Source organism: Giraffa tippelskirchi, chromosome 14, assembly GCF_054371585.1.
Source record: "Giraffa tippelskirchi isolate mGirTip1 chromosome 14, T2T-mGirTip1v1.2.pri, whole genome shotgun sequence".
Lineage (NCBI taxonomy): Eukaryota > Metazoa > Chordata > Mammalia > Artiodactyla > Giraffidae > Giraffa > Giraffa tippelskirchi.
Window position 1 is genome coordinate 57458947 of NC_137288.1, and position 12337 is coordinate 57471283.

At 41.6% G+C, this 12337-nt stretch overlaps 1 protein-coding gene across 2 annotated transcripts in view; it reads right to left on the reverse strand.

Annotated features, from left to right (window-relative positions):
- Positions 1–10976, reverse strand: part of EPG5 (ectopic P-granules 5 autophagy tethering factor) — a 129742-nt gene extending 118766 nt beyond the window's left edge. For both annotated transcript variants that reach the window (XM_081563333.1, XM_081563332.1), the window contains exon 1: positions 10858–10976. In XM_081563333.1, the coding sequence (XP_081419459.1) occupies positions 10858–10920 (63 nt within the window). In that variant the 5' untranslated portion in view covers positions 10921–10976. The remainder of the gene's footprint in view (positions 1–10857) is intronic.
- Positions 10977–12337: the final 1361 nt, after the last annotated feature.

Below are 12337 nucleotides of genomic sequence, written 5' to 3' on the forward strand. Positions count from 1 at the left end.
GAATTTACAGTTACGTAAGATAAAAGAAGATTCTGGATGAAAGGTGTATGGAACTCTCTGTATTATATTTGCAACTTTTCATTAAATACAAAATTACTTGAAAAAAACCCCAAAATCAAAAAATCTTAACCATTTAAAAAATAAGATAAAATAAATTACGGTTTTTTCAAACTGAAGTTATCTATGGTATTAACACACAAACTAGATACATAGGAGCTAGATACATAGGAGGGGGCTTCCCTGGTGGATCAGAGGGTAAAGCATCTGCCTGCAATGTGGGAAACCCGGGTTCAATCCCTGGGTTGGGAAGATCCCTGGAAAAGGAAATGGCAACCTTCTCCAGTACTCTTGCCTGGAAAATCCAACGGACGAGAAGCCTGGTAGGTTACAGTCCGTGGGGCTGCAAAGAGTCAGACACAACTGAGCGACTTCACTTTAGATACATAGGAAACAAGGCTGGATAAAAAAGAAATATGGAGAGATTTATTATTTATTTAAATAAAATTGTTACATTCAAAGAAACTAAAAATGGACTGAATCATTCAAATACTTCCCTTTCACTATGAAATTTTAAGGAATGCAAAATGATGGTTACATAGTAATCACTGATTATCTCTCCTGCAAACATTCAGCAAAAAAAAAAATAAAAGCTGACAATAACCAAAAAAGTAAAACAGTCATATGCACCTAGTATTAGGAAGAAAAGACGAACGTTTGTGAAATGCAATTTGAGCTCAGCTTGCTGGTAATGAGCTACTAAAAGTTTACAAATAGTAATGATCCAAGAAGCAATGTGTCCCTCCACAATGACTCTAATCCACACTGTGAACTGCAGATATCAGATTCAGAAAACAGCCACACATGCATAGAAAGCACTTTGTCAAAATGCCTAAAATCATGAATAGCAGGAAAGCATTATGTGAGTATTTATAAGAAAATGAAAAAGTGGATCCAATTATACTGCAATGATGTTTAGCACACTAGCTGTTAAAAATAGGTTTGTCAGGTTGAGAAGTCAGAAAGAGAAGACAAACAGTTACAACAGTAGAGAAATACTGGTGTACTGGTCAGGGTAGAGGCCATACTTCAGTGAGCTGAACACTAATGAAATGAAATTAAGAAAACAATTTCATTTATAACAAAGAACAAAGTACTTAAGAGATAAGTTTAACAAAAGAAGTGTAAAATTTATATTCTGAAAACAACAGAACAAAATTTGAAAGGAATTAAAGATTTAATAAGGGAAAACATTCCATATTCAAGGATCAGATCACAATGCTGTTAATATGGCAACACTCCTAAAATTGATAACAAATTCAACACAACCTCTATCAAAATCCCAGCTGCCATTTTTGCAGAGAATGACAAGATGATCCTTAACCTTTTAAGGAAATACAAAGAACACAGAATGGACAAAACAATCTTGAAAAAGAATGAAGTTGGAAATCTCATACTTCGTAATTTCAAAATCTACTATAAAACTACAGTCATAAAGACAGTGTGGTTCTAACACATGCACAGACAAATAGATCAATGAATTAGAACTGAAAATCCAGAAATAAACTCTTATTGATATATTTAAAGTCAACTGACTTTCAACGAGGATGCCAAGAAAGGACAGCCTTCAACAAATGGTGCTAACAACCAGATATCCAAAGAATAAAATTAGACCCTTACCTTATATCATATACAAAAATTATCAAGACGGATCACAGACCTAATATAAGAGCTAAAACTTTCAAACTTAAAAAAAAAAATAGGAGTAAATCTTAATGACCCTGGATTATGCAAAGGCTTGTTAGACATGACACCAAAAGCACACAACAAAAGGAAAAAGCAGATAAACTGGACTTCATAAAAATTTTTAAACTTTGAAAATACGAAAACAATGAAAAGACAACTCCACAGAATGTAAGAAAATGTCTTCAAATCCATTATCTTATCAGGGGCTTATATCCAGAATTTTTAAAAACTAAACATGTGTTACTCAATAATAAAAAGATGAACAACCCAATTTAAAAACAAGCAAAGGAACTAAACAGACATTTCTCCAAAGATAATACAAATAGCACATAAAAACATGCACAACACTATTCATCATTAGAGAAATGTAATCAAAATCACAATGAGGTAATACATCACACCCACTAAGATGACTGAAGTCAGATAATAATAAGTGTTGAGAAGGATGTAGAAAAATTAGTACCCTCACATACTGCTAATGGGATGGTAACACAATGCTTCCTCTACAGAAAAGAGTGGCATTTCTGACCGTGGTGATGATGACCCAATCTTGTGATCATCCCCCAAACGATTGAATTATACACTTTAAGTAAGGTACAGTGTGTGAACTATATCTCAATCAAGCTGCCAGATGAAAAGATGAAAGATTTTAAAAACTTAAAAAGAGTTGAGAAATAAATGAAAAGTAAGGAAGTAGAGACTGGAATGTGGAATAGAGGGGGAAAATTTTAGTTCTCTTTGCTTAAACTGTAAGAGACCTTTGGGGGTGTTACATGCTAACTGGAAAAGAGGCTAGGAAGCTGGAAGTGGGCCCAGATGGGCCATGTGATCAGGGGCACAGCAAACAAACACACCTCCCTCAACCCACAGGCCACCTCAGGCTTCCTTTCCAGCCTGTCCTTCGGGTAGTTTTTAACTTCCCTTTGTCCCTTGCTGCCCACCTCTGACCCCACCAAACCACTTCCTCTTTTTCTCCACCACTGCCCTTGCAATTTCAAATTCTTCCCCTCAGCTAAACAAAATGAAGTCTCCAGCGGCTACTAACAAACCTGCAAGTTCATTTCCACCAGATATACCTTCACAGGAATAATCAAAACCAGAAGAACAACAGATACTGTGGTTAGATCATCAAAGAATTTTTTTAAAACCTCTGAACCTGCCCAGGAAGGAACACATGCCTTTGGACTTTATTTCTCTTGGGAGGATAACTCAGTGCTTCTCCATTTAATTCTCCACCTGTGTTCTTACAGAAGTTAGGTCCAAGAAGGAATTACCCTGGAGTTGCTCAAGGGAAGGAGGTAGGGGAAAGGAGAGAGAAGAAGCTGGTCATTTGATTCAAAGAATGGATTGGCCATATCAGAGAAGGCAGGAGGGAGGGAAGGATGAACAACTTTGAGATACACAACTGTTGAGAGGGTGGCAAAGGTCTGCCCTGCCCCTCACAGACCCCTGGATAGGACAGGACCTCTGGGTGCGTACACTGCGATCATCACCAACGCCAGGGCCTCTAAGCAGTGGTGAGCTCCCGATGGCTCGGTTCACTTCTCCAAAGCACAGAACAGGGGAGCAGGTCCTGAAAGGACTCCAAGCCTTCAGCTTCTGCCCCACCATCAATTCACCCAAACACCATTATAAGATTGGTCTTCTTAAAACAACCAACCCCGAACACCACAAAACAATCACGGCTCTCCACTTAAAGACTGCCTCTTAACTCGGGTGCTCAGGGCCTTCGATGACTCAGTTATGATCCCTTCTCAAGACAAAACTGTCAATGACCACATCAAGCCTTCCACCACACATGTTTTACTCTGAACTCTGCAGTATATACCTACCATCCAGTCCTGGTCACAAGCCACCACATATGGCTATTTATCTTTACGGTGTGTCCCCCAAACAGACCACAAGTATCTTAAGACCAGGGAGTATCTTAAGACCAGGGACTATATCTTAATCTTTTTGGATCTGATCTGCCTCTGATTTTTGACACTTTGATCAATATATATTTATTGAAACAATAATGATGACTCATAATTCACAAGAATTTATTGATTACCAACTGCATGCTGAGCTCCTAGGTACTAGAATCCTAAAATGAACAAATTAACTATCCAACAAATATTTACACTTACCATGTGCTCTAGCACATTCAGAAGTTTATTTTTATATGCCTCTCAGAAAGCAAAGGGATTAGCCAATGAATCCAGAGGAAACTGAACTTTTATGCCAAAACCTGAACCTATTCTTACACTTAAAACACAACATTTCATTTAAAAATAAAAAAGAAAGCCAACAATTACTTTGCCTACTTGAGTTAACCAGAACATGTTGCATATGTAACAATCATACAGATCATAAAATAAAATTCAAACAGAACTCCACATGTATAAAGTTATCCGTAAAAAATTAGAGCTTAATTTTATTTTAACCAAAAGACATGTTTCTTACAACTGAAAATAGCCTAGAGATTAGAAAGAATCTATATTTCTTTATTTTGATCTCTAAGTTAGATACAGGTAGAGAATCAATTTTAAAATAATTCCACAGGAGAAATCAAGAAGTTATATAGAAATGGAAGAGTTGTTAATAAACATAGAAAAAAATATATACTTAACCATATGTGTAGATGGGTGCATGCATAGTTATGTCCAACTCTGTGATACCATGGACTGCAGCCCACCAGCCTCCTCTGTCCACAGAATTTTCCAGGCAAGAATACTGGAGGGTTGCCATTTCCTACTCCAATAGTTAACCATACATTATAGTAAATATGTCTTGGAGTGTTGGCACATGTGTAGGGGAATAAAGCACATAACAAACTGTTACAGTTATCTCCAAGAGACAGAATTCAGGGCATTTCATTTCTGTATTGTACATTTCTCTTTCTCTGTGCATACACTCACAGATTACACACTTTTTTTAAGCAATGAGCACTTCTGTAATCAGGAAAAAAAGTGATTTTTTTTTTAAGTTCTGGAAAACAAATGGGAAATTTCCATACATCACTTGCAGTTCTTCCTCTTTAAACTGTACTAAGTTAAAAAAAGAAAAAAAATACAACCTCTTTCTATCCTTAAAACTATTGATGAGCTACTTCATAAATGATAAAGATTCAATTTTACACATTACATAGAAAACTTTTGTGGGATCACTTTAAATGCAGGCACAGTTTATCATGAATGTCTATATCCACAGCACTTAGCACAATGCCTGGCACAGAAGAGATAAGAAGGGCTTGGACACATGGGTCCAACTATAATATCAACAGCTCTCAGAGCATCCCGCTCTCCTTGGGATGTACAAGAATGTTTTACAAATAAAAAGGAGAAAGATGGGGGTTACACATTTTGCTATGAATACAGCATCTCCTCTCGGCTTCCATTTCTTTCATGTTGCTCTTAAGAATCTTACTTCATGTATCCACAGCACTTTCCATGGTTGATCTCTTCCTCCTCCTCTCATACACATGATTCTCTCAACTTCTAGAATCCCACACTCAGTTAAGGGCACTGGGAACTCATACTACCTCACATTATACTCCTTTGTTGGTTTCTCCACCTCTCCCCAAGCTCTTAAAATTGGAGTGCCCTTGAATCTCCTCTTGTCATCTTTTTACACTACACTCACTCCTAAGGTAACTTAACTCGGACTTTAGTTTTCAATAGCTCATAAAAGAGAGCTCCAGCCTGGAGCTCTCTCCCATACTCTAGATTCACATATCCAACCCAACTGGAAGTCTAATAGACACTTACTTCAAAATTAGCATGTCCAAAGCTGAATTCCTCATCTGCCCCCAACAGCTGTTCTACTCACTGCCTCCTCCATCTCAGAGTCATCCTTGACTGTTTTCTCACATTCCACTTCCACACCACCACCAAATTTTCTTGGCTAGATGTTCAGAAACCCCCAGATTTCAAACCTTTCTCATCACTTACACTTTAAAACTCCGGACCAAGACACCATCACCTCCTGCCTGGATCACAGCAAAAATCTCTTAGATGGTCTCTGTACTCCTCCTCTTGCTCCCTTACAGGTTGTTCTCATCAAAGCAAGCACAGTGACCCTTTAAAATGACTTCAATTGCATCACTCCTCCGCTTGAAAGCCTGTGTGTGTGTGTTAGTCGCTCAGTCGTGCCCAACTCTTTGCGACCCCACCAACTGCAGCCCGCCGGGCTCCTCTGTCTGTGGGATTCTCCAGGCAAGAACACTGGAGTGGCTTGCCATTCCCTGAAACCCTGAAGTGGCTGCATATTTCACTCAAAGTGCAAGTGAAAGGCCATACAAGTGTAGACCATTTTTACAATGGCCTACAAGCCCCTCCATGACCTAGCTCTGTGTCACCTTTCTGACTTCATCCCAACTACTCTCCCCTCACCCACTCTGCCTCTCACTTACCCTAATCACACTGCCCCCTTGCAGTCCCCAAGACAGCACAGACATGCCACTGCCTTAAGGCATTTGCCTCAACTGTTCCCAAGATCCACATGGCTAACCTCCTCATCTATTTCCTGTCCTTACTTAAATTTCATCTTCAACAAGGACTACCCTGACAGCCTATTAAAAATCACAACCCATCCTAATCTCTCATCAGTAGTCAACTCCTTACCCAGTTTTTTTCTTTTTCTGTAGCCCTTGTTACCTTCTAATATGTGATTTACTTATTTATTTACAGAGTTTTCTGTTTTGTCTTCTGCTTCTAGAACACAAGCTATGTTAAGGTCAGGTTCTTCTTTTTTTCCCCCCGTTTACATCTCAGGCTTCTCTGTTGGCTCACATGGTAAAGAATCTGTTTGCAATGCAGGAGACCCAGGTTCGATCCATGGGTCAGGCAGATCCCCTGGAGAAGGGAATGGCTACCCACTCCAGTATTCTTGCCTGGAGAATTCCATGGAAAGAGGAGCCTGGTGGGCTACAGTCCATGGGGTAGCAAGAGTCGGACACAACTGAGTGACTATCACTTTCACTTACACCCCAAGTGCTTAGAAGAAGTTCTGGGACATAGCGGGTGATCACTGAGTAGTTTATTCAGCAAAAACAAAAAATGGATCTTAGGAGGCACAAAAGGAGCTCAACAATATACAGCATCCCCCAGTTTCACTTCTATAATCACTTATGGGAGGGAGGGACTAAGAGGGAGAAATCATCTAGGCCAAGGAGTAAGAGAGGATGGGGACTGCAAAGGTCTCTGTTTCTGGTATCAGTTTTCTGGGACACACCTCAGTCTGTCTTTAGCAATTACAATATGCTGTTACTATTAATGAGTTGTCAGCATTCAGAATTTAATACTAACTTTAAAAATACTTTCCATGACTATAAAATATACTGCTTCTGCAGAGTAAGTTCAATCTAAAAATCTATTGTTCTCAACTTCCCTGGTGGTCCAGCGATTAAGAAACCACCTGCCAATGCAGGGGACACGGGCTGGATGCCTGGTTCTCCAGGAAGATCCCACATGCTGCAGAGCAACTAAGCCTCAGCACCACAACTACTGAAGCCCGCGTACCTAGAGCCCATGCTCCACAAGAGAAGTCACTGCAGTCAACAAAGAATAGCCGTTGCTTGCTGCAACTAGAGAAAGCTCAAGCACAGAAACAAAGACCCAGAGCAACCATAAATTATAAACAAATGAAATCTACTGTTCTCAACCTACCAAGATCAATGAAGTCAGGGTGACACTTGTCAGGACTATCTCTTGCATACCAAGTGACAAGCACCAGATAACCACACACTAACAAAGTGAGTTCACCTTCTAGATGATTAACATTAAGAAATATAGGTCAGCTGCTGGGTCAGAAGCCACTCAAACTATCGAAAGACAAAAGCACATGACACTACTCACTTCCTGAACCACCCCCTTAGAACTACTTTATGGTTCCATAAATAGTCACCAAATTATACCACAATGAAGGACTTCATTAATGTTGGGCGTCAGGATCATAGCCAAACCATAACCAGCACTAAGAAATATATCTGTTTACCCTAAAAGAAGAATCCGTTTTCTAGACTGACAAGTATGAGGGCCTTGCTGGTATCGTGGACTTTTTCCCATTTGTTTTCTCACACTACCTAGAGGAAATTTCCCAGAGTAAATTCTTCTGAGCCACAAAGCTTGGAAATAATATTTTTCAATATTGATATTCTTTCCTTCACTCAACAACCATTATCAAATGCCTGCAAGGGCCGTGAAGGGTACTGGGAAAAAGACAGGTCCCTCTCTCATTGAGTTCACAGTCTAAGGAAGAAGAGAGATGTTAACAAAGTAACTACAAGTGAGACAAGTGACAAAGAGAGGTGCAAAGCACTACTGGGGCGGGGGGATTATGTGGGTGAAGAGGGAAGTACTATTTAAGCAGAGACCTCAGGAATGAGCAGGTGAAGAGGGACTGGAAGAAGTGTCAGGGCACAGGAAACAGTATGAGCAAAGGCCCTAAAGCAGGAAAAATGAAAGTCACTCAGTCGTGTCCTACTCTTTGCGACCCCATGGACTATACAGTCCATGGAATCCTGTAGGCCAGAATACTGGAGTGGGTGGCCTTTCCCTTCTCTAGGGGATCCTCCCAACCCAGGGATCGAACCCAGGTCTCCCGCATTGCAGGCAGATTCTTTACCAGCTGAGCCACAAGGGAAGCCCAAAGCAGGAAAGGACATGTATGATTGAGAGTCAAAAGAGATAGTAGTGAAGACCTGAGGCTGAAGAGAAAGACAGAATTCAGACCAATCAGGGCCTTGAGTCGATACGAAGGACTTTGGATGCTTAGCCTCTGGATGATGGGAAATCTTTGAAAGGTTTTAAGGAGAAGAGCGATCATTTTGAGGTTCTGTTAATAAAAATATCAATCCAGCTTTAGTTTAGAATGGGAAGCAAGAATAAATTTGGAAAGGCCATTTTAGCAAAAATCCAAGAAATCATCCTTGAAGGATGGCGGACTTAGGATGGTGAGAAATGGGCAGAATCAAGAGATCAATTACAAAATATAATTGGCAAGATTCAATGACTGACTAGATTTGGAAGGTGGCTAAAAGCATGTCAAGGATTTCTGGTTTTGGTCAAACCCTCTGGAATGAAGTTCTCCTTATAAACATTAAAAGATAATAAAATAAATTTATTCTTCTGTAGGGAAGTGTAGTGTAAGTTGCTCAGTAGTGTCCGACTCTTTAAGACCCCATGGACTATAAAGTCCACAGAATTCTCTAGGCCAGAATACTAGAGTGGGTAGCCTTTCCCTTCTCCAGGGGCTCTTCCCAACCCAGGGATCAAATCCAGGTTTCCCGCATTGCAGGTGGATTCTTTACGAGCTGAGCCACAAGGGAAGCCCAACTTCTGTAGGGAAGTTGCCCACAATACGCCAATATAAAACAAGCAAATGACTTTTCATGATGGATTTAAAAGTTTGGTTTTTAATTTTTATTTTAGAAACTCTGTTCTAAACAAAAGAACTTGACAGAGAATTCTCCTGATAATCATTTTTAAGTATTTACAACATCCTGTCTATAAATACATATGGGCTTCCCTGATGATTCAGACAGTTAAGTACCGCCTGCAAAGTGGGAGACCTGGGTTCGATCCCTGGGTTGGGAAGATCCCCTGGAGAAGGGAATGGCTACCCACTCCAGTATCCTGTCTGGAGCATTCCATGGACAGAGGAGCCTGGCAGGCTACAAGTCCATGGGGTCGCAAAGAGTCAGACACGACTGAGCGACTTTCACAGATACATATAGATATGTAGAACAATTACCAGGCTACTGGATTGAGAATTAAGATTTCTGGTTTTAACTTGAGTTCTCTTACTAACTGTATGACTTATGGCTTATCACTTAAGGTATCTAGGCTTCAGTTTCACCATTCATTCTGAAAAAGACTAACTATAGACTGAGAATTAAGATTCGGCTCCTTGTAGATTGATGTTTACATCTTATACACTACTGTATTCTAGGTTCAGGGACTGTATGCATGGCTGACGAATGGCCTTTTACTTCTTCATCCATTTAGATAGCGCTTGACCGGCTCAATACAATGCAACGTTATTTCTCTTAAAAATTTTTTCTGGAATTAAGTATCAAAATGGCTTTCTCCCCAAAGAATAACTCCTCACAGACCTGAGAACACTGATGTGCATAAAATCATTTACAGCTTATTAAATATGGTATCTCTGAACACCAGTCTCCTGTTAAAATCTTGTTCTCATAAGAAATTCCTATTTTGGTATTATTTTTAAGTCACACCTGCACTTGTAGACATCACCTACTTGTAGAAAAGGCAATTTCCTGTAGTTTTAATACTATTGTCATTATTTCCTTAATATAAATTCAGTTTCAGGTAAGCCAAAATTATCTATGTCCAGCTATTCCTGCACAGCATTTATTCTGTTCACTGTAAAACAAACGTCATTTCAGAAAACATATGGGAACAAAATGAAAACCCAGACTGCACCTAAAAACAAGAAAGATCAACTTTAAAACCACACTAATACCAGACGTTAGTATAATCTAGGAAACCCAGAAATTTCAAACCCGGACCTGTTGTGTGAGTCCCTCTCTGATTTCACTTCTGCTCATTCACGCCCCATCATAAACAGCCAGGATAATGAGAAATAAACAACAGCAGCGCCATTGTCATCTTGAATTTTTAAACTGAAAAGCCACATCACTACAGTCTACTTTCTGTCTCCCACCGTAAAGTTCTACCGGAGAATACATTCGTGGAAGAGCGGTCCCTTTTCTCTTTATGCGAAGAGAGACTCAAAATGTTCACAGGTTAAAAAGGAGAAAATCAGTCAAAGCTGAGCCTGGGAAGACAAAACCTGCTTCCCAACAGGAATCCAGACCTAGGTGCGGGAAGTCAAGAGCGCAGCAGAAAACCAAGCACCTAAGAGAGATCACAGGAGGAAAAAAAAAAACAGGCTCTTGACAAAGTCTGGCAGGAGGACGTGAAGAAGGAACAGAGAAACAGGTCTGGTGTCAATGGGCGGAAGGATCAAATATGGGAAGATGGGAGCAGACGCTGAGAGAGGATCAGGGGACGGGCAGAGTGGGCTGGAGAGGCCGAAGAGAGGAAAAAGGAGACAGCGCGCAACTGCCAGGGCCTGGGGAGAGTGGGATGCGCGAGTTTCCCTCACCTTGGTTTTAGTCCGGCTGCCTTTGGCCTTGGCCCGGCGTGGGGGCCTCACTGCCTCGGCCATAGACCCTGCAATGGCTCAGTCGCTGCTTGTTTTTGTCAAAACCCTGCGCGTTCCACAACCTGCCGACTTCCGGCTTCCGGACTGTCACATGATCCAATTTCCACCACTCCCGGAGAGGGGCGGCAACTCGGAGACTCTACGGGCCGCAACTTAGGACAAACTACTCCGGGAGGCCTTCTTGCTGGAGGAGGATGGCCACGCCCCCTTCCATTCAGGCCCCACCCCCTAGCCTGCGCGCAGGGCCGCCTGGCACCGCCCCACTTGCCGCTGCGTTGGGATTGTCTTGGGTAACCGGCTTACTCCCCGAGTGGGGTCGTGTCCTTGTCGCCGGCGCCTCCACTAAGCTGTACTGGGTCTGGATCACCGAATTGCTTGTACATCTCACCCACGCTGGCCTAAAGGAGCCTGGGGAGAGTGCCTGTCAGCCTTCTTTTGACTTTTAGATAACTAGGACCAGTCAGCCTAAATCTATGCTTTGTGCTCAAGAACCTTGATGCCCTTCCAGGTGGGCGCTTCAGTTTCCTCTTGTGTGAAGGAGAAAGATGATTCTTGCCTTTACCAATGTAAAGAAAATTAAATGGACTGATCGTTAAGGTGCCTGGTATACGCCTGCATATCTGTAAATGATGGTGGTTGTTCCGTTGCTAAGTCGTTTCTAACTCTTTGTGACCCCATGGACTGTAGCATGCCAGGCTCATCTGTCCTCCACTGTCTCCCTGTACTTGCTCAAATTCATGTCCATTGAGTCGGTGATGCTATCTAACTGTTAGGGGAATCACACCGACTGAAACCGCCCACCTTGGCCAGGCCCTTTAGTAACCATTCGCATGAGTTGTTTTATGACAGGAAATCCTGGTAAGGAATAGGCAACTAATAAGCCACCAACAACCGGAAGAGTTCGGGAAAGGTCAAAAGGAGACACCGCGTGTCCGTCCACTTCGCAGAATCCCTCTCGTTAGCATCCATCTTGGCTGGCCACCAGAAAAGACTCTGAATTAGAATGATTGGCCAAAGACAACCCGAAACTAATCCCATCACCACAAAACCTGAGACTGCGAACCACGTGGCAGAACCGTTCTCCTGGGTTCTCTTACCCTACTGCTCTACACGCTGGTGCCCTTTCCCAATAAAATCTCTTGCTTTGTCAGCACATGTGTCTCCTCGGACAATTCATTTCTGAGTGTTAGACAAGAGCCCAGTTTTGGGCCCTGGAAGGGGTCCCCCTTCCTGCAACATAACCACTTCATCGTCTATCATCCCCTTCTCCTTTTGCCTTCAGTCTTTCCCAGCATCATGGTCTTTTCCAATGAGTGGATCTTCGCATCAGGTGGCCAAAGTATTTGGAGCTTCAGCAGCAGTCCTTCCAATGGATATTCAGGGTTGATTTCCTTTAGGATTGACTGGTTTGATCTCCTTG